The 22,493-nt window shown below is 42.2% G+C and overlaps 2 protein-coding genes and 1 long non-coding RNA gene across 5 annotated transcripts; 2 read left to right on the forward strand and 1 right to left on the reverse strand.

Moving 5' to 3' along the window:
• Positions 1-111: 111 nt before the first annotated feature.
• fam114a1 (family with sequence similarity 114 member A1) lies at positions 112-11,247 on the forward strand. 3 transcript variants are annotated; one of them, XM_086211464.1, is made up of 14 exons: positions 213-516; positions 1,600-1,662; positions 1,926-2,210; positions 3,003-3,087; positions 3,180-3,409; positions 3,591-3,725; positions 3,928-4,080; positions 4,160-4,298; positions 5,487-5,572; positions 6,464-6,697; positions 6,865-7,004; positions 7,086-7,158; positions 8,483-8,536; positions 9,458-11,247. In XM_086211464.1, the coding sequence occupies exons 3-14, from the start codon at positions 1,932-1,934 to the stop codon at positions 9,581-9,583; spliced, it is 1,734 nt and encodes a 577-aa protein (XP_086067590.1). In that variant the 5' UTR covers positions 213-516; positions 1,600-1,662; positions 1,926-1,931; the 3' UTR covers positions 9,584-11,247. The 3 variants fall into 3 exon arrangements, with proteins under 3 accessions (XP_086067591.1, XP_086067590.1, XP_086067589.1); XM_086211465.1 differs by lacking the exons at positions 213-516; positions 1,600-1,662 and adding an exon at positions 112-172; XM_086211463.1 differs by lacking the exon at positions 1,600-1,662.
• LOC147257494 (uncharacterized) lies at positions 8,818-16,760 on the reverse strand. The gene is made up of 9 exons (XM_086211466.1): positions 16,584-16,760; positions 15,743-16,039; positions 13,923-14,192; positions 13,035-13,145; positions 12,879-12,932; positions 12,149-12,184; positions 11,911-11,943; positions 11,773-11,820; positions 8,818-10,890 (listed from the first exon to the last, which is right to left on the reverse strand). Exons 1-8 carry the CDS (start codon positions 16,708-16,710, stop codon positions 11,777-11,779), a joined length of 972 nt encoding a protein of 323 aa, XP_086067592.1. The 5' UTR covers positions 16,711-16,760; the 3' UTR covers positions 8,818-10,890; positions 11,773-11,776.
• On the forward strand, positions 13,818-22,493 carry LOC147257495 (uncharacterized). The gene is made up of 3 exons (XR_015117609.1): positions 13,818-14,081; positions 21,434-21,494; positions 21,611-22,493. It is a non-coding gene; the product is annotated as an uncharacterized LOC147257495 (long non-coding RNA).

Raw genomic sequence — 22,493 nt, forward strand, 5'->3', positions numbered from 1 at the left:
CAAGAAAAAAAGTAGCGGGCGCAGTCATATACATCCGCTCTATTTTCTGTTCACGGAAGAACAGAGTTGAGACGAAATAGTTCCCTTCCCTCACTTCGTGTCTTCGCTTCGAACCTGTCGACGTTCCCAATGTCAACATATAAACAAGTTATTTTTCAAAGGCCGTGTGACTGTAAGAAAAATTCCGATGTTTTGACGTTTATATGAAACCCCGGACGCCGAAGATCTTTTACAATGTGGGCGTATATTTTATCTCAGTATTTTATCAGAGTACGACAACGTGCGCTCGTCATTTGCTGTCTCTGTCTTAGTAGATCAAAATGTCTTCTGGACAGGCGAGGTTTTACACACTCTATGACTCAATTAGCTAATTAGTTCGTACCATCCGCTCTGGTGGACTGTTGTCCCACCGAGAGGCAGGGAACTATCTTTCCCGTTGTTACTCTTCGGCGCGGCGGGTAGCGGGCCTGCCGACGTGGCGGGGCGGAAGAAGAGCCGCTGGCTGGCACCAAACGGGTGAGATGCACTGTCACTTTCACAAAAACAAACCTGTACTTGGGTTTTTAAGTTTTCTCTGGCTGTGACAAGTGAAACACTTGCAACCAAACGAAGGAGGCTGAATTAATTTACTGCAGTGTTAATGTTGTGTCTGCGTTTACGGTGGAGAAGATGTTTTTGTGCGTGCAACAGTCGTGTGTTAGAATAATGTGGAGGAAGACAGCGACAGCTTCGACATATGCTGAAAAAAAACGTTACTGGCGTCATCGGTGTTAAAATGAATGAATGTGTCAGTTTTAAGTTGTGTTGCAGGTGGTTTTGATGACTAACTTTTTTATATTTATATTTATCGCGACAGTTGATATATTAACACACGTGAACATGATCCAATTTTATTCATGAAAAAACGGAGGAGGCAGGAATATCATCAGAATAATTCGTATATTAAGTGTCATTTTCCCTGAAAGTTTTTCCCCTGGGAGTTTGACGTGAACATATAAGTTGTTTACCCACCATCTAATGTGCGAGGTGTCAGGCATATGTACACACAATAATGAATTTTAACTGCTGAAAACGCCATGAAATTAATTGACGATGATTGAAAACAAGCGGATGACAGTTGGTCACATGGGCGCGTACAACAAGTCTCCACTAGATGGCGATGTGACTCCGTGAATGTTTGATAATTCAACGTGACTTCTGGTTTTTTTAATTCAAAAATGGACAAGAAATGTCAATAAAAATAAACATAAACTTCCTAGGGGATGCTTTTTATCAGAGAATCTTAACATTGTACCTCAGGCATGTAGTATTTGTAGTAGCAGTGGAAAAGCAGGTTCAGTTGAGTAGAATCTGCATTTTCCTCTTCTACTTAATAGTTACTTTAAATTAAAGTTGACAAATTTTTCTTTCCTCATTACATTTTCTTCAGATTGACGCATTTTAAAGTATAATTCCTTCCCTACAATCTGTCTTCGCATTTTATTGCTGAAATTACCTTGAAAATGTTTAAAATTGTGTTTGGTTATAGTATATAGATGTCTCCGGTGGTCTTTATGTATAGTGACATGCATGTGAACTTTGTCTTTCTGAATATCGCAGTAATGTGATTCACTTCAGGAGTTTTGCAGTAAGTTTGCAGCGTCCTGAAGTCCAACCACTCAGGTGTGTACAGGGTGTGTGCCCAGTAAGGGTGACACCTCATGCTACTGTTAGCATTGTTACACAAAAAGTATGTGTCATTTTATTAACTCCTATTTTGGTGACATGTCAGTATATATTATTTTAATCACTTGTGCAGGAGAAAAAAAAACCTTTCCATGTTAATGTCATAATCACAGATTTATTAATTAAAACAATATTTCAGCTGCAGGATGAAAGGAGTCTGCTTAGTAACCATAAAAAATCATAGATGTCTTTACTTCCAGATCAACATGTCCCAGGCTGCCACCTCAGATGCAGACCCTCTTCGTCCACCTGATGACCCCTGCACTGACCAGGATGTCCCCGCCGATGTCACGCCATCTTCAGCCCCTTCGCTGCCTCCTCTGACCCCTGAGAGTTCCGAGCAGTCAGCTGAGGAGACGACCCCAGAGGGCGCCAACGTGACTGACGCTTCAGAGGCTCTGATGGAGCCGGACACTGAGGGTCAGGTGGCGGAGTGTGACCAACCAGTGAGCTTGGAGCCGGACGCTGCTGAGGAGGATGTGGAGGTTTGTGAAACTGTCTGTACCGTCCCTCTAGTTTTTGTTTTTTGTTCATATACAGAAAAACCTCTGTTAAATAGAATGAATGTATTTCCCAAACCAAGAACTGCACCGATGATGTTATCAAGCCTCCCGTTAGGAAGCAGAACCTACATATGAAAGGCAAAGCAGCATAAATTTGAGGCCTTTTCTTAATTACCAAACAAATAACTAATTTCTGTGAACCGTGCAGTTTTCTGAGTTTGTAACCCCAATCTCTAATAAATAATTGATATACAGTCATTTCCATTAACATGATATCCTGATTGTCCCGATTAACATTTTGTAAAACCTATGTTGAGGTTGTTTTTTTACTCCTATAAATCGAAATGGGTGTTTGCCATGATGTTTACAATCTAAATTTGGAAAAAGCATTTGTGGCATGAATGGCTTTTACCTGATTTTGTGGATGGTCACGTCAGGTTCTCCCCTCAGTACAGAGACTTTAACTCACTGAAAAGCTGCAAGGATTAATTAATTTATCAGTTAATCACATGACATTTAATGTATGTTTTAAGTTACTTCTCAAACAAAAATACCCTAACTGTCCTAATCCAGCCTCTTAAATGAGTAAATTTGCTACTTTTCTTATTTTATATATTAAAACAAGTTTGACTGCTGTTTGTTGTCATGAAGAAGAGACCAGAAGAGCAACGGATAATGAAAATAATATTTTACTTCATCCTTTGAGGCTCATCCATGTCAGTATTGCCTGTAGCTCTGTGCATCATTCTTATAGTTATATAAATGTGTGTGCAGAGGTCCAGTCAGGAGAAAGATAAAGGCTGGGGAGGCTGGAGTTCCTGGGGAAAATCTCTCCTGAGCAGCGCCACCTCCACAGTGGGTGCGTCTCGCCTTTTATTTCATCCCCCCCACCGCACACACACACGCCATCACCTTGTCTCTGTGAGGATTAGCTTGTGTTTGTGTGGACAGGTCACAGTCTGACTTCAGTTAAGGTGAAGGCTGGAGAGGCTCTGCGTCTCCACAAGACCTCAGTAGGAGAGGAGGTGATGGAAGAGGGGGAACATCCAGAGGAGAAGAAAGAAATGGGAGAAGGAGGAGAAAGTGAGGATGCTGGACTTTCCAACTCCCTAGAATCTACCAGCGCAGCAGCTCCCAACAGAGGCGTCTTCTCTTCCATCTCTAGCGCTGTGCAGAACACAGTGAGTCAGCACATGCGCACGTGCACACACACACACATACACACTCACACACACACACACACACTAACACTAACGAAGCAGAAAAACTCCCACGTTTTGCTCCAAATGACATGCTAATTGGCCTTCTCCCCTCTCCTCTTCCCTCTCTTCCTCTGTGTTCATCTCTCTCCCCATCTCAAAGGGTAAATCTGTGATCAGCGGTGGTCTGGACGCCTTAGAGTTCATTGGGAAGAAGACCATGACTGTTCTTGCTGAAAGCGATCCGGGTTTCAAAAAGACCAAGACCCTAATGCAGAAGACGGCATCGCTGAGTCAGGCACGCTGGGGCTCACAAACACATGCGCGCGCGCACACACACACACACACACACATACACACACACACACACACACACTCTTTATCCTCCTGTCCCAGAAACCTTTTGTACCACAGCATGAACAGAATAAGCTCATGCCTTTCAATCATATTCCACATTTTAAATGTGCAGCGCTGTTGTTATGTGCGTTTTTTTTTTTCAGATGTTGAAGGAAGCCAAGGAGAAGGAGCGGGCACGTCTGAGCAACCATCCAATTAGCGCACCCACAGCCCACTATGGCATCCTGTTTGATGACTACCAGGGTTTGTCTCACCTGGAGGCCCTGGAGATCCTGTCCAATGAGAGCGAGGGGAAGGTAAACCTCACCCAGGCTGTAGGGCGAAGATTGATCGATGCAAAAAGTTTGAGGAGATGAAATCATGATCTGCTCTCAGGTCCAAGCTGTCCTCTCGTCCATGCCGGAAGAAGAGCAGGAAGAGATGAAGAAGGAGCTGATTTTTATCAAGGACATCTTCATGAAGCGAGAGGAGGCAGAGGAAGGAGAGGGGAAAGAAGGGGAGTCCATGGATAACGGTGATCTAAGTTCCCAATTACAATGTTCTACCCCCTTGTGTGAGTGACCTCGACCTGCTGGAGGTCCCTGGAGGCCAACTCAGTATCAGGCGGCTTTTTAGTTTGGTAAAAAAACAGGACCATGTCAGGGCTCGATCATATTTTATGCCTCATTTCCACATCCGTAAAGCACAAAAAGTTCCCTGATATCCTTTGTGGGCTCTGTTGTGTTTATGTAGCTTAACTATGAGCTTAGCTCTGTTAAATTTTGTTCAGGCATTTGCGCCATTAAAAATTAATTGAATTTTTGCTACAAATTTTGGATGGACTGGGGCCACAGGGCTTGTAAAAACAAGCAAACAGCCAATAGTGAGCTTAGTAACAGGCGACTGCTTTCTTGGCAGCTATCTCTGAAGCGTTCCTTAAGGATACCAGCAAGTGGGTGTTTCTGTTGCCTTACTGCTTCATTCTCCATATAGGAAATTACCAACACCTAACTAGTCCTTTAAGAACAAAATGCTTCCTGAGTAGTTCGATGATACTTTCACATTTTCCTTTTGTTGTTGGGAAATCCTGTTTTTCACAAAAATTACAAAATTGTCGACCCAAATAATTTACAAAAGTCCTGAGTCCTCAGATCCTCTGGTGCAGCAAGTGTTGATCTTGTTGTGTTGTCTGTGCTAAACAAGCAGAGAATGTTCTACAAAAGTGAAATGCTGCAGAGGGGATGCCTTGTCATTCAAAGGATCATATCTCACCTCACCAGCTCGTCAATTTACACTTTAAAAGCCATACATGAACATGTACCGTGTGACAGCTGCCTTTAGCAGTGCAGAGTGCCCCCCCCCCCCCCCCCCCCCCCCACTGGAGGACTCAACAGGGAGCCTGATCCTGAGTTGGTGTCTGGGGGCCGTTGACATATAGGCATCTCATCTGAAAACACATCATTGAGATCGAGACCTCTCTTTGTGATCTGCTTGTGTGCTGCTCACTTGAAACTCAAATTGTGATGAAGAAGTAATCTGGCACAGAGACAAACAACAGGGACCCACAAAATCTCTGTGGTGTTGTTAGCTGAAGGCAAACGGAGAATCAAATGGCATGTAGTGGAAATCTGCTCCCATTTTATACCTGTGGCTGTTACATTTGCTACACAAATATTCGAACATGCTGCATAAATCTGTGTGTTTGTGCATGTTATTCTGTCAGTGGCGGATGGCGAGGAGTTTGTGAGCGTTCTCACTGAGCTGCTGTTTGAGCTTCATGTTGCTGCGACACCAGACAAACTTAATAAGGTGACGCGAGCACACACACACACACACACACACACACACACACACACACACACACACACACTCAAACGCGTGTGCGGGATGGTCTTCAAAAATGTGAATCACAGGCATTAGAGCTGCACTTAATGAATATTTTTGACAGCTGATTGTTGCTTTTCCTCGAGCTTTCAATGACATTTCAGGATTGAAAATAGTTTTCCTTATCACAGCAGGAAATGAACTCCACCGACTTTAATCCGAACCCCAAACAACATCCTTCCATCCCTAAAACACATAACCCAGGGCAGGAAGTAGAAGGGAATAAGTTATGAGATGCAGATTCTTTGCCGGCAGCTGCATCAACAGACACGAGAGCAGCACAGCCAGAAGGCACGTTGTGTTTAGCATTTTCATAACTGCTTAAAGAACCCTCACGGAATAGGAGATTTCTAAATCCCAGCTGTTGGAGATTCAAGGGCGTCTTGTCTGAGTTGTAAGAGACTTGAACTTGAAATGTTGACAAAAGTTCCAATTGGTAGCTGTCAACTGTTTGTCTCCTCGCTGGAATTAATTTCAATCATGTCTTAGACTGTAAATGTGCTTCTGGAACACATTGAATACACTGAAATTTACTCTAAAACTAAAACTGAGACTTCTGCTCTTAATAAATCTGATAGAGAAACACACACACACACACACACAAACCCTTGAACTCTGTGTCAGCATCCACATTCTCCCGCTTCAGTCCTGGAAGTAATATTAAAGTTATCACCTTTGAAGTCCTGCTGCATAATCAAACACACACATATGGAACCAACATTACCATATAATCATGTATATGCATCTAATTAGCATACATCAGGACGGCGATCTCTCATCACCAAGAGCTGATGGTAACTAATTATGCATATCCAGGCTCGGATGAGAGCCCATGATTGGGTGATCATGGTGGAGCAGCCTGTCACTACGGAGACAGTTGGCACGGAAACGCAGGACAAGCCGGGAGCAGAGGCCTTGACTGAAGAAGGTGAAGAGGAGAGGAAGAAAGATGGGAAGGAGCAGCGGGATGAGGAGGATGTGGAGAAGGAGGGGGCGGAGACGAGGGGAGAAGAGGAGGAAAAGAAAGAGGTCGAGCCCCGATCTGTAGAGGTGACGGCAACTCAGCCATTATGACAATCACCAATGAGATGTTTTCTTTCATTTTTTTAAAATTACCTTCCTCTTTGTGTTTGTGTGTGTGTGTGTGTGTGTGTGTGTGTGTGTGTGTGTGTGTGTGCGCACTGCACATGTTATCACGATATCCTCCGTCTTTCAAGGCCGTTTACCTGTCATCAGTAGGCAGTCTCGCAGAAGTGACAGCTCGCAGTATTGAGCAGCTCCACAAGGTGGCAGAACTCATCCTCCATGGCCAGGAGCTGGAGAAACCAGCAAGGGACCAGGCACACATCCTCACCAGGTGTGTGTGTGTCTGTGTGTGTTTTGTGTGCACTGCACATGATAGCAACAATGTTTGCTAAGCTCTACCCTTGTGTTGCAGGTTGACATGCGCCATGTGTAAGGAGGTGGAGTGTCTGGCCAAAAAGTTTTCTGCCACGATGCTTCTTGTCGGGGTAGGTGAGAGGGTGTATGTGTGTGTGAACTGAACTAATGAAGCTAATTTGCTCAAAAATTATAATCTAATCATATATGAATTTGATTACGTGTTGACAGACTCCTACAGAAAAGTATCTCAAGTGAATAAAAAAATGATTCTTCATGTTCTAATCATGTGTTAAGAAACATGTGATCTTTGAGTAAAAGAAAGAGCTAGCTAGCTAACCGTCCCATCAGCAGACCAGTGTCACAGTAGGACATGTACTGAATGTTTGGATGTTTGTTGTAAAAACTCTATTTTGCCAATTTAGTCTTGGCCACTCACTTGACTATCACGGAGCCTCTGAGCTGACATTGTTTTAGTCAGAAACAGCCTGTAAACGGCAAGTTGAGGTGGAAATGGGCTGTAAGACGGCGGAGAGGAAGCAAGAAGAGCAGGTGGACTGACGTGGATTCAATAAGGGAGCTTGAGTGACTGTAGCCAACAGTGTGTGTGGAAGCAGATAAGATGAGTAAGTTGAAAGCAGGAAAGGTCAGCTGAAAGGGACAGAGCACAGATATGAGCTGAGCTTGACTTTGTGGTCTGCCTGAACTAACTCAGTTGTTGGTTATGTGAACGTGTCACGATGTGGAAGCTAGAAGAGAAATCGAAATGGGAGTTTAAATTTATAACATTCATTTTGTGAAGGCAAAGTCCCAGATGGGGTTGTTGTCTCTCTTACCTCATCCCTCAGGGTCCAACGGTGCAAGTGATGGAGTGCTAAGCAACAGCTGTGTTTGAGTGAGCCCATTAAATGTGCAGGATAAGGTTTTAATCCCTTTCGTAATTACACGCCTCCCACCTACTGTGTTTTCACTCAGAAACATGTCGCACTACGGAAGTTAAACCCGCCTCTGTTTCGCATCGACTCTCACATTTAAACGAGATTCTGTAGTTTCCAAAAACCGCAGTCAAGCTTTGATCAAACCAGTCAGGAGCTGGTTAAGTAAATCACACTGAATTAATTCTTGTTCAGTTCAGTTTTCTCATTTCACAGCAGGACCGTGTTTGTGAGACTGACTCTGGATAAATGGCTTAAATAGTTTGTGTTAGTCGTAATTCAACACTGTAAATCCAGAAAATTGAATGATATCAGGCTTCAGTGTTGGGAAGATCGAGTCACGTGATGTGTTTACTGCAAGAAAATGGTTTCAGTGCCAGCCTTCAGTTGTTTGCTGTGTGTGTGTGTGTGTGTGTGTGTGTGTGTGTGTGTTGTGTTGACTTCTAATGGAAACTCTGAGAATTATGATTGATCTTTCATTCTTACTCACTGCTGCTTCCCATCTTGCTCTGTCTCTCAGGGCCAGAGGAAAGCTGAGGAGTTAAATCCGCTGGTCGACAGCGTGCTGTTAGAGGTGAGGCATGCACCCACACACACACACACACACACACACACACACACACACACACACACACACACACACTTCTCCCTCCAGGCTTTGATTAAATCAAGTTAGGATGAATGAAAATAAGGACATAGCAGGTTGAAGGCGGCTGCAGTAGCTGTGCTAATAAATGTGTCGATGGGATAATTCACTATTAATTTGGGAAGCAAAGAAAGACTTACACAGGTCTGTTTAAAAATATTTATATAAATATAGAAAATCCCCATTAAATAGAATTTAACACTGGGATTACACTTAAAATACACTTTAATCCATTCTGAATTAAAAAAAACACCCTCTTTCCACATTATGTTATATGCTTGAACAATTTTACTGCATTCTTTACATTTTTTTATTCATTATATTTCATATATCATTTTCTATACCGCTTATCAGTTAAGGGTTGTGTGTGTGTGTGTGTGTGTGTGTGGTGGTGGTGGTGGTGGTGGGGGGGGGGGGGGCTATCCCAGCTGACATTGGGTGAGAGGTGGGGTTCACCCTGGACGGGTTGATTACTTAAAATAAAAGTAATAATTATATCTTTTTTATACTCCCACACCAGAACATACATTCGCTTGCCAGGTACCCCTTGTTAAAACCTTATTTATTCACTTCAGGGCTTTTATAATAATAGTATTTCTACATTTTATTTGTTTATTTCTAGGTAGTCAGATGCTTTACATAAGTTAAAAAGATGTTAAACAGTTAAAAAAAATCACAATATTTCTTTCATGTACATGTACCTCATACACTGGTTGTGAATGCAAAGTTTGGCTGCACACAGTTAATCATTAGTCAGCTAATGTTTTTTGTTTTTTTCCCTGCATATGTATTTTATGGGGAAAAAAATGATTACAATGATGATGGAAGTCGCGACTGTCTTGTCCGCAGGGCTCCAACAGTACCAACTACATCCAGAATGCATTTCAGCTGCTGCTGCCTGTCCTGCAGATCTCCCACATCCAGAGCCAACACTGCAGAGCCTCCACAGAACCAGCAGCGCACACACAGCACTAACACGCACGCAAACACACACACACACACACACACACACACGCTACCTGCTCACCCGCTTGTCTTAATGTATCTGTTGTTGTACAGAAAAGATCTAGGAAATAGATGATTCCAGACTAAGTGCTTCTATCTCCATTAAGTGCCAGGGCTGCAGACAGAGGTTGGTGTTTATATATTATAATTAAATCCTGAAGAGAACACTTTAAAAACACAGTAACATGTAGGTTGTAATTGTCTTTAAATGTTATGTTATGGTTTATAGTTTTACATTAAGGTACCAAACTATGTTCAGAGCAGATCCAAGCTTAACTGTCTGTTGTTTTTCTTTTTAAACTATCATCTCTGAAAACTGAACCAAAATTAAAACCAAAATTTGAATGGTGTTGAAGGGACTTGACATTGATATACATGAAGCTGTCTTTGCACTCCTCGTGGTCTGTTATCGTATTACGACTAACGAATGAAATGTCTGTTTTGCTGAATTTAAAAACAAATCTCAGTAGAGTCAAAATGCCAGTATTAGTGAAATTATATGAAGCAACACTACCATGTACTTTTATGCAGTTTGAGTTGAATGTTTGTTATTTAGGTTCTACTTTCATCTCCTCCTGCCACCTATAAAAGCAGACATGTCCGGAGGGTTTTGTGTTTGAACACAAAACCACAGAAGGCATTTCTGGAAGGTGTAGCTTGTTATTTACTTCTCACTTCGGCATTGAACTACATTTTTTTTTTATTACATTTTGTTTTCTTTTAGAGGTTTATAAATTATGTTCCCCCCTTTCCTTTCACACCTCTTGAAATTCTAGTAATTCATTTGAGTCAGATCTGTGGATGGCAGGAGTTTCTCACCTTAAAGAGGTGCATGGATGTGGGCAAGAATGACAATATTAGTCAGTCCTGTCATCATGTGCTGCCTCCTTTCAGCTGTGGCCAGTAGCGCCTTTTATCAGATGCTTCTGCCTCGAATACAAAATGATTTGCAATTCGGAGTGAAAAAATATCCGGGAGCTATTTCACTTATTTACATTTGGACATTTTTACTAATGTATTAAAGCTGCTGTGCCCATGACTGTTTGAGGATGATATGTTCAAAATAAATAAGTTCTAATACTGTTTGGGTGTACCATGCAGATATTTTCATCATCATGGTGCTTGGAAGGTGGTGTTTATTTCCCTCTGATGTTTGTGTGTGTGTGCGCGCGCGCGCGCGTGAGTGTGTGTGTTAAGTCCACATCTTTCACCAGATCTGCTCCTCTGTTAGCGGGGAGGTGGTGGGATGGCTGCGGTGATGTAGATTAGCTGAGGGACTGCAGAATGAAAAAAAAAAATTCACGTGAGATTAAAACGATCATTTGACAAACTGTGCGTGTAATAGTTTGACATCTTGGGAAATTCACTTGTTGATGGAGAGGAAGTTGAGAAAACTGTCACCTTGGTCTCCTGGGTTTAAGGCTACAGTCAGCATCTAAGTTTAGCTTCGTATAATATCTGGAAACTTGGCATTCTATAAATAAATCCACCAATTGGCGTGGTATCTTGTTATGTTTTCAAACTGCTTCTGAAAAATGTGTCATCTTATCGTTTACAGAAAAAAATTGGGTGTCGGTTATAAAAGATGTCTTCATTTGACGACCTTATAATGGCTTGCATGGCTTAGCACAAAATAGAAATGGGGTTCTAAAATGAATAAATCCACCTACAAGCCACCTCTTGTTTGTTTGTTTTTACTTAATCAGTACAAAAAGAGTTGCCATTTGGTGTTGATGTGCCAGACCATTTACTGGCAAAGCATCAGATTCCTTCAGTTTCTGGCTGTTGCCTGTCAACTGGTCAGAGAGCCAAGAAATAGTCTGGCGCACAATCCTCCAGTTTGAAGCTTGAATGAATCAAAATAAACAGATAAAACATGTTAATTAGTAAGCCTATGTGAGAAAAAAAAAACAACCTTTCATGTTGCCAACACCATTCTTTTGTTAACACTGGATGTTATTTTCAGGCTTTAACCATGTTGATTACTTTAAAAGTCAAACAGACTCAGATGACTTATTCAGCAACATTCAGACCATAACGACGACTGAATACATGAAAAGCAGCGACTTCAGATGCAATTGTGTCGTTTTCGTTTGAACTTTTGGTGAAAAAAAACAACAACAAAAAAAACGTGACTGTTCCATTAAATGTTGGTTTACCAGTTTAGCCGTGGTCCACATTTCCATCCAGCAGAGTTTCTGTTTCATCTGAAACACACATGAAGATTCATAACACATATAAACACAACCCGATGTGTGTGTGTGTTTGTGCGAGATTACAATTTTTTTTTTTTTTACCTGTAATGTCAACTTCTTGAATGGTTGTCAGTCCTGTCAATAGCAAAAGAAAAGAAAAAGCAGTCGTAATTGCAATACTCAGCCAGTTTTCTCCCAAACCATGTGTATGTTTAGGAACTGACCGAACCACACTAGAGATCCATTTGTGTCAAGGATCTCCCCTGACAGATAACAAGTCTTCACGGCTGACATTTGAAATCATATCTCAGTAAAATGTGAACATAACAAAAATAGTTACCTTTAGGTGCAACCACCTCCGTGTACTTTTCTCTATCTAGAAAAACAATGCACAGCAGTTGTTGATTACCCACATCGTGCAAAGTCTGTCACATAATTGTTTTTTTTTAATTCTAACAAATAATTTGTGATGTGCGCTGATTCCACTTGTCATGACATGTAATCAAAGACAAATGTTTCACTTAACGTGCATACACACGACATGGATGCTTGGACAAACTGTCTTTTAACATACTTATTAAAATATCAGATATCAGGTGAATGCAACATTTGTAATGCGAGTTCATCTGTCCAGTCTTGTAATTTCCAGTATTTATTTGGAGATTTTAATGATACATGACATGGAAGTTAAGGGGGAAAATTTTTTTCCTGTAAAGATATTTGCTTGAAATAAAAAAGGAGGTGCGTCGTAGTTGGCCGGTACGTAAAGATTGGGTGACATAACATGGAAGCTATTGGAAAATATTATGGAACTCAATTCAGATCACATTTGCAAAATAGGAGTGCAACATGAGGACTTTTTTTTTTTTTTAACTAAAATGAGACAATCAGCATCAAAATAGTGAAAATATATCATTTCAACCACAGAGTGAAGCTTGGACAATTCGGGCTTGTAGAAAGATAGAAAGACGTGAGAATCAGGTCTCAAAATGTGTGTAGGAAAGGAAAGTGTATTCCGGAAATCAAGACTCAGATTTCTGATTGTTCAGAGGAAATAAATCGAAATATACCTTTGAACTGTTGGAGAGTGAGGACGGAACCAGGAGGACGCCCCTCGGGATTGCCTGTCAAAAAGGAAACTTGCTTTTTATGTCACTTCACTTCAATCAGATTTGTTTAAAGGGATGATTTGTGTGTGTGTGTGTGTGTGTGTGTGTGTGTGTTACCGCAGTCGCGTCCCTTCCAGATTTTTTTTCCGAGCACAGTTGTCAGCATAGTCAGGACCACCAGACATAGCAGGGTCAACCAGAGGACCTTGAACATATTCCCCCACTCATCTGGATAACAGACAACAGCATTGGTGTTATATATTAGATTTGTGATAATCTGGGTTAAGAACAGATGGTGTATTCAACAAGACGTACTTGTTCAGTTGACCATTTCTGTTGCAGAAAAAAAACAACTTGAGAACAGCATGTTTACAGCAGAGGTTGTTGGAAATACAGTACATTTGGGAATATTATCATATTCTCAATGTTAATAATCCATTCATTTTCTTCCTGTTAAGGGTTGAGGGGGGGGGGGGGCCCTCTTGATGTCTTTGGACTGTGGGAGGAAGCTGGAGTGCCAGAGAGAACCCACACAGGAACAGGGAGAACATGGAGACTCCACACACAAAGATCCCAAGCTGGACCCGGAACTTGAACCTATAACCTTCTTGCTGTGGGGTGACAGTGCTGACCACTGCACCACCGTGCCTCCTAACATTAATAATATAGTGATTGATTCTCAATGAATGGTTTTATTTGGGGCGGCGCGGTGGTGCAGTGGTTAGCACTGTGGCCTCACAGCAAGTTAAGGATTCGAGTCCTGGCTCAGGCATGGGATCCTCATGGAGTCTCCATGTTCTCCCTGTTCCTGTGTGGGTTCTCTCTGGTACTCCAGCTTCCTCCCACAGTCCAAAGACATCAAGAGGGGACGAGGCTGATTGAAATTTGTGATGTATTAGTCACAAAGAAAACAAGATTCTTAACAGAAAGAAGATAGAACTCAGTCCGTTACACCCCAAATAAACTAAAACTGATGGACGATCGCTCCTCTCTAATCACACAAACCTGTCTGAGGACGTTTCCGGGGCAACGTTTCCCTCGCCGCTCCTTTCAAATCTGTTTGATTGGACAGCCAAAGGAGACAGACGTTATGATTGGTTGTCCCCGAAGTGGCCGAGTGGCAGCAGTACAACCCCACATCCTCGTCTTGACTGTCCTCCTCAGGTGGGTGAAGGTGTACGGAGCTGTGGTTACCGCGGCCGTACAAGGTGAGGTTCGAGACTTGTGCGTCTCCCAGTTGAAGTTCCACCCACACCTCTACATGCACTTTAACACCTGGTGATGGAGGGATGACAAAATGTGAGATAAACGTTAGAGGTCTCCCGCTTCTGCGAGATATCTGTCGGCTGTACAGAGGCTAACACGGGCCTCGCTAATAAGCTGCCTTTAAGTAGTTAGCATGGTGCTAATGCTAACATGGAGTTACCATAAGGGATGAACGAACGGGGTTTCATGACTTTGTAGATCCATGATTGTATCAGTTCTGCTGAGTCCACATCAAATACTTACAGTTACAGAAAAGCAGAAGTTAACGCTTGTTGATAGCTCACCCTTCTGGCACAGAGAAACAGGAAGTGGCATGTAAACAACTTTCTCAAGTCATTTGAGCGAAGTACTGACTGACTGAAATGTTGATATCATATTTTCGATGTGAACAAAGCACAACATCTCTACTCGAGCAAAGCTGAAGTTTCCCTCAGTGATCCACAGTAAATTTCTTAATTTTTACTCAAGTATCTGTACCAAAGCACAGAACTCAAGTATCTACTTTACATGCGTATTTGCAGTTTAAGTCCCAGAGACAGGCAGCCTGCCACCTGAGGGCTCAGACACAAGACATGAATTTGCTATGTGGGTTTCACATATCGTAATAGGTCTTTTTTCTGCTTTAGAGTCAGCATCCGGCTCAGTAATCCCATAGTGGTCGGCCCTTATGAGTAATGACTGATTTCCAGTGAGGTCGTATTGACTTTTGGCGATAGTTGAAGATTAGCAGATTTTCAGGGTAATTCTGAAGGTCTTTGATTGACGTCTCCAAGCAGGCAGACTGACGGGGATGGAGGGATTCTGCATGCCAAACTTGCTGAAAGTTGGTGTGTGACTGCTGTCCGGGCATCTTGGACTGGTTGACATTTCCAGATTGCAAGTAGCTGCTGGTGCTGCCTATGGTATATTGTGAACAGACGTCAGTTTGACTTAAGCCCATTTGTAACTGTTTTGTTTGTTTTTAATTGATATGGGTTCTATGAATGGTTTTATTTAGGATAAGTTGTAATTTTGTGATATGTTAATCATAAAGAACATATTTTTGCACATTTGGATCAAGAAGTCAGGGTTGGGACGAATGCCTGGATTGTTTTCTCACTTAGATGCGATGGTTTCGTTCGTGGAGGATACAAGTTATTAGAGTTTAGTATTTATGTTTGACTAATACTGTACTTGCCTGCCTATGCAGCGGAGCAGAAACCTTTTGCATGTTCAGTTTGCTGAAGTCTTCAAAGTAAATTGTGTTTTGAGTTCATCCCAGGATAGTGCGGCGGTGCTTTCCTGCTGCTGTGCGTGTAGTATTTAATTCCAGCATGCGTGGGGACTATTTACATGAATGCAGTCAAACCTTTATAACAGAGAGACACTGTGCTTACCCTCTGTCTAATGATCCACGGAGACACCCTGCTGTGTGCTCCTTATGCATTTTAGTAAACATCCTTGAACTCAAAAAGAGGAAATGGGTCATGCGCTCTTATAATTAATTCCAGATTAATTGTGGGTGTTAATGATCCCAGCACTACCAGAAATATTCAGATGCTTATCATAAACATCAATACCTGAAGATGAGATGTTGCTCTGAAGGTTTGCCAGGTTCTTGTGTGTTTCACACACGAACAAGCTCATTTCTCGGTCTTTGACTCCTCTCTTGGAGTCCGGACGTGTGGTGTTGCCATGGCCGCGTCTCTCTACGCAGGCCTGCTCCCATTTTTCACCTCTTGAAGTCTGAGAAGGATCACACATGCTCTGCCTTGTATCATCAGCAACCCCAGTCTTCCTGCTGCTCTCCCCACCCCTCACACGGTTGTCTTGATCACAGGGTTCGTAGGGCAGACAGACAAGTTTAACTTGTAACACTGAGAAGAGAATGACAAAATCCAGAGAGATCTTTTGAGCTTTAGCAGAGACAAAAGGGGGGAAAAATAAAAGCTCTCAAGTCAAAAATGTAGATCTCAAAATGGAAATTGTTGCCTGGAGTTTGTCACTGACAGATGCAGACAGACAAGAAGCGGAGAAGCCGATAAGAATCAAAACCACTGAGTGCTAACACGTGCACGAGTACAAGCTGCTTTAAAAAAGAGAGCAAGCTTCGCATGGCAGCGTGGTACGGATGCATTCTCAAAGCAGTCAGTGTTGCATGGAGCTGGATTCTGTAATATTGCTCAGCTCAGGATGAAAGTAAAACAGGGTTAGAACCAGTCTGCATGATGAGGAAGAAACAAGGCAAAGCGATTCAACAAGATACGTTTGAATCCAAGGCCTTAAATGTAAAGTTTCAACTAAAATGTTTAAGAAAACTAAGCCAAAGCAAACAGCTCCTCCTTTGTAATGCTAAAACACATACACACACACACACACACAAAATCATGTGGCAAAGAAGCCCCTATTTCTAATTCTCACCTTTGTATAATGTGAAGAATTCTGGGAGGCAGATGATGAAGGTCATGATCATGAGGATTAGAAGTTTGATCAGAGCTGCTCTTGTCATGATTGGACCACACACACACACACACACACACACAGACATATACACATACACACTGTCAGCTATGCAGACACAGGCATGACTCGTGGCTCGTGGTGTCTACTTCCTTCTTTAGTCTGAAACAAACGCATGCATTCAGGGCTTGCCTATGACCGTTACATTAGCCTTTGGTATCGCGCAGAAGACGCTCTCACAATATTGCTCGTAAATCAAGTAGTTGCCGATGATGATGATGCAATGAGACACTCAACAGGCGGCAGCTCAACACTTCCTTTTATACTTCCTGTCATTTTCTCACAAAGGGTGAGAAATGGAGTTTTGCCGAATCAATCTATCAGCAGAATGTGAGTAGAAATGTCTGTTTTTGAGAGAGAGAGAGAATGAATTTGTGAATGTAAATCCTGGGAAGGACGGTCTTTGAGGCTTGTTGATGTACAAGCAGAGTGAGACAGAAACAGAGAGGTCTCTTTAACTTGCTGCTACATGATTAAACTAACGTGGTATTGATATCTGTGGAACTTCCTAAAAAAAAACCAAAAAAAAACCCAACCCATGAAATACTTTATTGCGGTTGTTTACCTCAGTCATGTAACCTTGACCCTTGACCACCAAAGTCCTTCAGTTCATCAGTATGAAAACACAATACCTCAGAAGAGTCAGGGTATACAGTTTATCCCAGATCACCTCCAAAAGTTTAACACGTCTTCCTCTGAATGTTACTGATCTTTCCAGAAAACCTGATCAAAATCGAAACCTGTGATCACATGAACTCCTCAGTGGAGCTGTTGGTCCGATCCATCTCAAGATTTAATGGCTTCATCTTGGGACCACAGTCTTTGCACACTATTTTCTTCACATCATTCATTGCAGATTTTTGTAAAGCCTTGTTGACAGAACCAAAACAAACAACAAATCTAGATTCCATAGCAGACGTAATGAAGCTACCTCAAAGCTTCCAGAATGTTTCTTATGATTTACAAGATACTAAATCATACATATTAAAGAGAGAGGGTTTCAGAATCATGACATAGTGAATCATTATAAAATTTAATAAGATAATTGCATTGAGATCAAGACTTTCTGATTTATAGGACATCAGTCCTGTGATAACAAAGGCACATACAGTCATCCATTTAAGCTAGCTCTCAGCGCTGTTAGAGGGCTGAACCCCACCTGCCGTTGGGTGAGTCAAGGGCCTGATGTGTAAAGTCACAGACGAACCCAGAACCACTTTGCTATGAGGTGACACCTCTGGGCCGCCCAGAGATAATCACAAAATACATTCACTGGCCAATTTATTAGGTACACCTGCACAATGTTACACAACCCACAATCTGGGGAGCCATCACCTATGTCTGACCACTCAACCTCTGGGAGCAAGAGCCAGTGATTTAAGGGTTTCCGGTGTAGCCAGCGGATATCCTTTCCTTCAAGACTTCCTTGTTCCATGCATCGCTCATCAGTTACAGTCTGAAATAGCAGCTTTAGATATTAGCATGGATTTGAAAGATGACAAATACAGGCAGATTGTTTCAAAAGTAGCCAGTTTACACTCAGGTACAGTAACAGTTTAAAGCCACGACAAAGGTTTGTGACCTTGCATTTCAGCTCATGTGTTTTGGCTCTTTTGTGCTCCACAGAGACTGTTCATATGGATGTAACTGGGCCTGCTCAAACATGATTGATCAAAGCTACTTAAATGAAAAATGGATGCCAGAAGCTTCCCCGTCTCTACATTGTCTCCCATGCGTACAGATTCTCTATTTATATGCAGAATGAGTTTGTACAGTGTGCTGGTTGTTAGCATGATAGCTCAAAGAGTAATGGACAGATTCAGATGAAATTTGGCGGAAGGATCGGTAATATTAAAGGGAAAAAGGGATCAACTTTTGGCGGTGATCTTTATTAAATTGTAGTTCCTGGGTTCTAAAGACTGTTCTAAGCCACTGGCAGGATGTTCTGTAGATTAGTGGAATTTTTATGCAGATATCTCACTTGCGTTTCCATCCAATACAATGAGTCCATGTGAGAGGTTGAAAGGATGTCACGGCTTTTACAATCATTATCATCGTCATCCTCATCACCAATCTCTCATTATTATGACATGTTGAGCCAGAGATGTGAGAAAATTTGAACTTTTTCTAACTGACTATATTAAGCAATGATGAGGGGGGATTTTAACAATAATGTCTGTTTTGAAGAATCGTTCATGGGGGCACTAAGGTTGCGCAGCGATCGGTTACGTTGCCTACCAACATGGAGGCTGCTGGTTGGGTTTTCTGTGTTGCCTTCAGCTTTTTTGGGCGTCCGTACAGACACTGGGAGCTGGGTGAGGGTATTTGTCCTGGTCATTCCACTAGTGCCTCCCCTGGTCGTTCAGGAACTAGGGGGGATTGGTGTGAACCTCCCATGAGCTACACGGATTAAACTCTTCACCATCAGGTGTAAAGATGCGGCCGACTCAACTCCACAGGTGAGGGAGGAAGCGTGCGGTTGTCAAGTGTCATTATTGGGCTTTAATACATGTCAGGTCAGGTGCGACTCCTTTTATTATCATTAGCACACATTATTAGAGTTGACAGGTGTTTCTAATGCTGCTGCAGAGGAAATGACCTTTCTGTTTATCTTTTCATATTTTCCTCCATCCTGAGAATTCTGTCTTTTTCCTTTGTACTGTTTGGCTTGATCTCTGTTGGGTGTTTAGTGTAGCTCAGATTTTATGGCTGGGTGCCTGAGAGCCACTTATCTTGGCAGGCCTGAGACGAGGACACACACACGCACACACACACACACACACACACATAGAGTGGGGCTCTAACAAACACAAATACACTGACGAGCATGGCTGGCAGGTGGAGCCTTATCTCCACTCCGCAGTGGCTTCAGCTTATAGAAGCAGCCAAAACCTAGTGAAAAAAATCACCCTCCGTCTTTCAATGTTCAATCAAAGCTGCTTGACACTTGGTGCACCTGATATTTTAACCATGGCAGAAATGTATTTACCGCGTTACTGCCTGTGATTATTGACACTATTGTGCTGACAATAGCAGTATGCGAGGAGATGCATCTGACAGCAAGGGACTACCTGCAGAGGTGTCCTTCAGTGATACACTGTCCCGGCTCAGTGGGAATTCTGGTCTGAGGCGAACAACACTTCCTGGCCAGAAAACTCCACCATGCGGAGTTTTGTTGGAGTGTAATTTCGGAGTCATTTTCAAGGAGACTTATGGGGAAACCTATGAACAAATAAAAGTGAGATATCCTGTTAACAAATGGACAGAAGGAGGATCACGTGGTGGTTATTCAGATGAATAATTGAAGCATATTGCACTAACATTCCTATTTTCCCAGTGAAAACATCTTTAGCGTTTTTATTCTATAGTAATCCTATCACAAGCAAAAAACTTACAAAATGTTTCTGCATCCCATCTTTTCTAGCTTTTGGATTTACTGATTTTTTTTTTCTTTCTGTCTGGTCTGCTAATAGCTTTGTGCCACTGGTCAAAGGGCAGTATTTTCAATTTCAGGATTAAACCCATTAATGGAGAAGATGGACCCCCTAGTTGTCTGAATTTTAAAACTTAAGAACATCCTCTAATGTCAGTAGGGCTGTAGCGATGCACTAATCTCGCGATATGATACGATACACGATATTCTGCTCACGATACGATATATATCACGATATTCAGCTCACGATACCATTTGATACACTTCCATCCTTTGATGAAAGATTTTAAAGGGACAAAGTGATTTTGGTGACATCTTGTGAGAGTTCCATTGACTTGGATTGAATTAATTGAACTGAAAGCATCAATTACACAACATATGGCTCTGACTGGCAGCTTGCAAATGCTGGACAAAATGAATCAAAATGTGGTGAGAAAATTAGTTTCATTTATTGAAACTGAGTGCAAATTGTAGCATGCAAGCTTCTGAAAAGTAGTGAACAACGGAGAGTTGAAGTGCAGCACGTGGCCTTCTTTGGCAGCTTTTTTAGCTTGATACTGAACATATGAGGTAGCTCCTCGCCAGTCTTGCCACCAGATTAACTAAAAATAAACCATGGCAGCCAGTAATTCAATTCGCAGGTGAATATAGCATAGCGGGGCTCCATCGCGTTCACCATGCGCCACCGAATAAAGTCTCAAATCCTGACAAATAAAGTAGGCAATGGACTCCAGGTGATGACGTTTTAGGTGGGCTCACAGGTTGGTGGTATTTCCAGAGTACTTAATGTTTGTGTGACACAGTTTGCAAACCGCCATACTTTTGTCTCAATCGTCGCTTTCTTTTTTGTTTTTGAACCCAAAATGCTCCCACACATCTGCGTTAAGCATGCAAGCGCTGGATTTATACTCGCCGCCAATGTTCTCTCTCGGCTGCGTGCTTGCGCAATCGCGCTCCGCTCACACATTCTCAGCGCACAAGAAAATCCATGCGGCGCATAAACTCGGTGAGTGATGTTTTTTGACTATATTTTGGGATATTAAACTGTGGAAATCTTGCTTGATACAAGTTTTCAAATAACATCAGTTTAATGTTTAATTAAATCATAAAAGACTAGAAAACTTCATGACCTGTGCATAGAAGGTTATGACTTCACTGTGATGAATCTTAGGGTTTGATTTCATTTGATGCTCAGTTGTTATCTCACAGCTGCACACAGCTGGAGCTTCCCAGATAACAGATGAGGGTGAATGCAGCCATCACACAGTTTTTATTGGCTGTTGTGATACGGACAAATTGAGTTTTCCTCATGTTTCAGGAGACCGGCAGGAATCTCCTCTAGGATCCCTGAGCCCTCCTGAAACGAGGTTTGAAAGCAGGTAGGGACTTCTCCACCGTCCCAAACGCAGAAATGTTTTTTAGTTGTACACACGTATGAGCCTGCTGAACTTTATCCTGTCAATTTGACAGATAATTGGATCATGGTTTCTTTTAGCTCCAACAGATGGATTTGGAGGTCATAAATGTGAGACCTGGCTGCCTGGAGAGAGCCGAGCCAAAACAGGTGGCCAGGTGGCCAATCTGCTGCAGGCTGCCGTGAGACTTGGTTTGCACCTCTCGTTTCCAAGTTCTATCTTTTCCAAAATTGATTAAAATGACCCTTTGACCTCTCAACAAGAGGATCAAAATAATATACTGAAATCTGTGACTGCTTGGAGATTCTGACATTGAGATTTTGTTCATAGTTAATCCACTGTGGAGTTTTGGCACTGACTTTGATTTTTAAACATTTGATGCTAACAAACCCTCCATCTGTCCTGTTCCACAGTCTGAAGCAGCTAAATAATTAAGTGTACACATCTATCACTTTAAATGCTGCAGTCTGAAGCGCTTATGATGAACGCAACAGTGCCAAGTGAGTGTAATTATGAATCCAAGCACGGGAAGACCAGTGTCCTTATCAGACCCAGTCATTTATGAAATATTATCATGGTTAAACACACATTCAACCAGACAGAAGTCATTGGAGAGGCTCTGTGTGTGGAATATATTAAGAGCTCCACATTACTGCAGAATCTGATGTCGAGCGTCAGAAGATTGAATGTTATGGTACGATGAGATTAGGGATTTAGGTACAAGAGCGGATATTTAAGAGAAGGCTTCGCTCTGCTGGCTCACAACAGGTTACTGCTGTATTTCAGGCATTAGACGATTCAGATTTAGTCAAACCCATCATGTCATCACTTTGATGACTCACTTTAATCCCGAGATCGCCCATAAACGGACTCAATGATGTTCCCAGATTATTCCCCTTATCCTCTACTACGTTGAGACATTGTCCAGAGAGAAACAGGTTTCTTCTGTTTGTTAATAAAGGT

The sequence above is a fragment of the Aulostomus chinensis genome, chromosome 8 (genome assembly GCF_037954235.1).
Source record: "Aulostomus chinensis isolate RoL2024-O1b breed Wild chromosome 8, RoL_Achi_v1.0, whole genome shotgun sequence".
Classification (NCBI taxonomy): Eukaryota; Metazoa; Chordata; class Actinopteri; order Syngnathiformes; family Aulostomidae; genus Aulostomus; species Aulostomus chinensis.

Coding starts and splice junctions, on each gene's coding strand:
- fam114a1 (XM_086211465.1), top strand. CDS start 1,932: ATGTCCCAGGCTGCCACCTCAGATGCAGACCCTCTTCGTCCACCTGAT. Junction 4,299..5,486: donor AGGGGAGTCCATGGATAACG/GTGATCTAAGTT, acceptor TTATTCTGTCAG/TGGCGGATGGCGAGGAGTTT. Junction 7,005..7,085: donor CAGGCACACATCCTCACCAG/GTGTGTGTGTGT, acceptor CTTGTGTTGCAG/GTTGACATGCGCCATGTGTA.
- LOC147257494 (XM_086211466.1), bottom strand. CDS start 16,710: ATGTCTGTGTGTGTGTGTGTGTGTGTGTGTGGTCCAATCATGACAAGA. Junction 14,193..15,742: donor GAGCAACATCTCATCTTCAG/GTATTGATGTTT, acceptor CTCCATCACCAG/GTGTTAAAGTGCATGTAGAG. Junction 11,944..12,148: donor GGAGGTGGTTGCACCTAAAG/GTAACTATTTTT, acceptor TGCTATTGACAG/GACTGACAACCATTCAAGAA.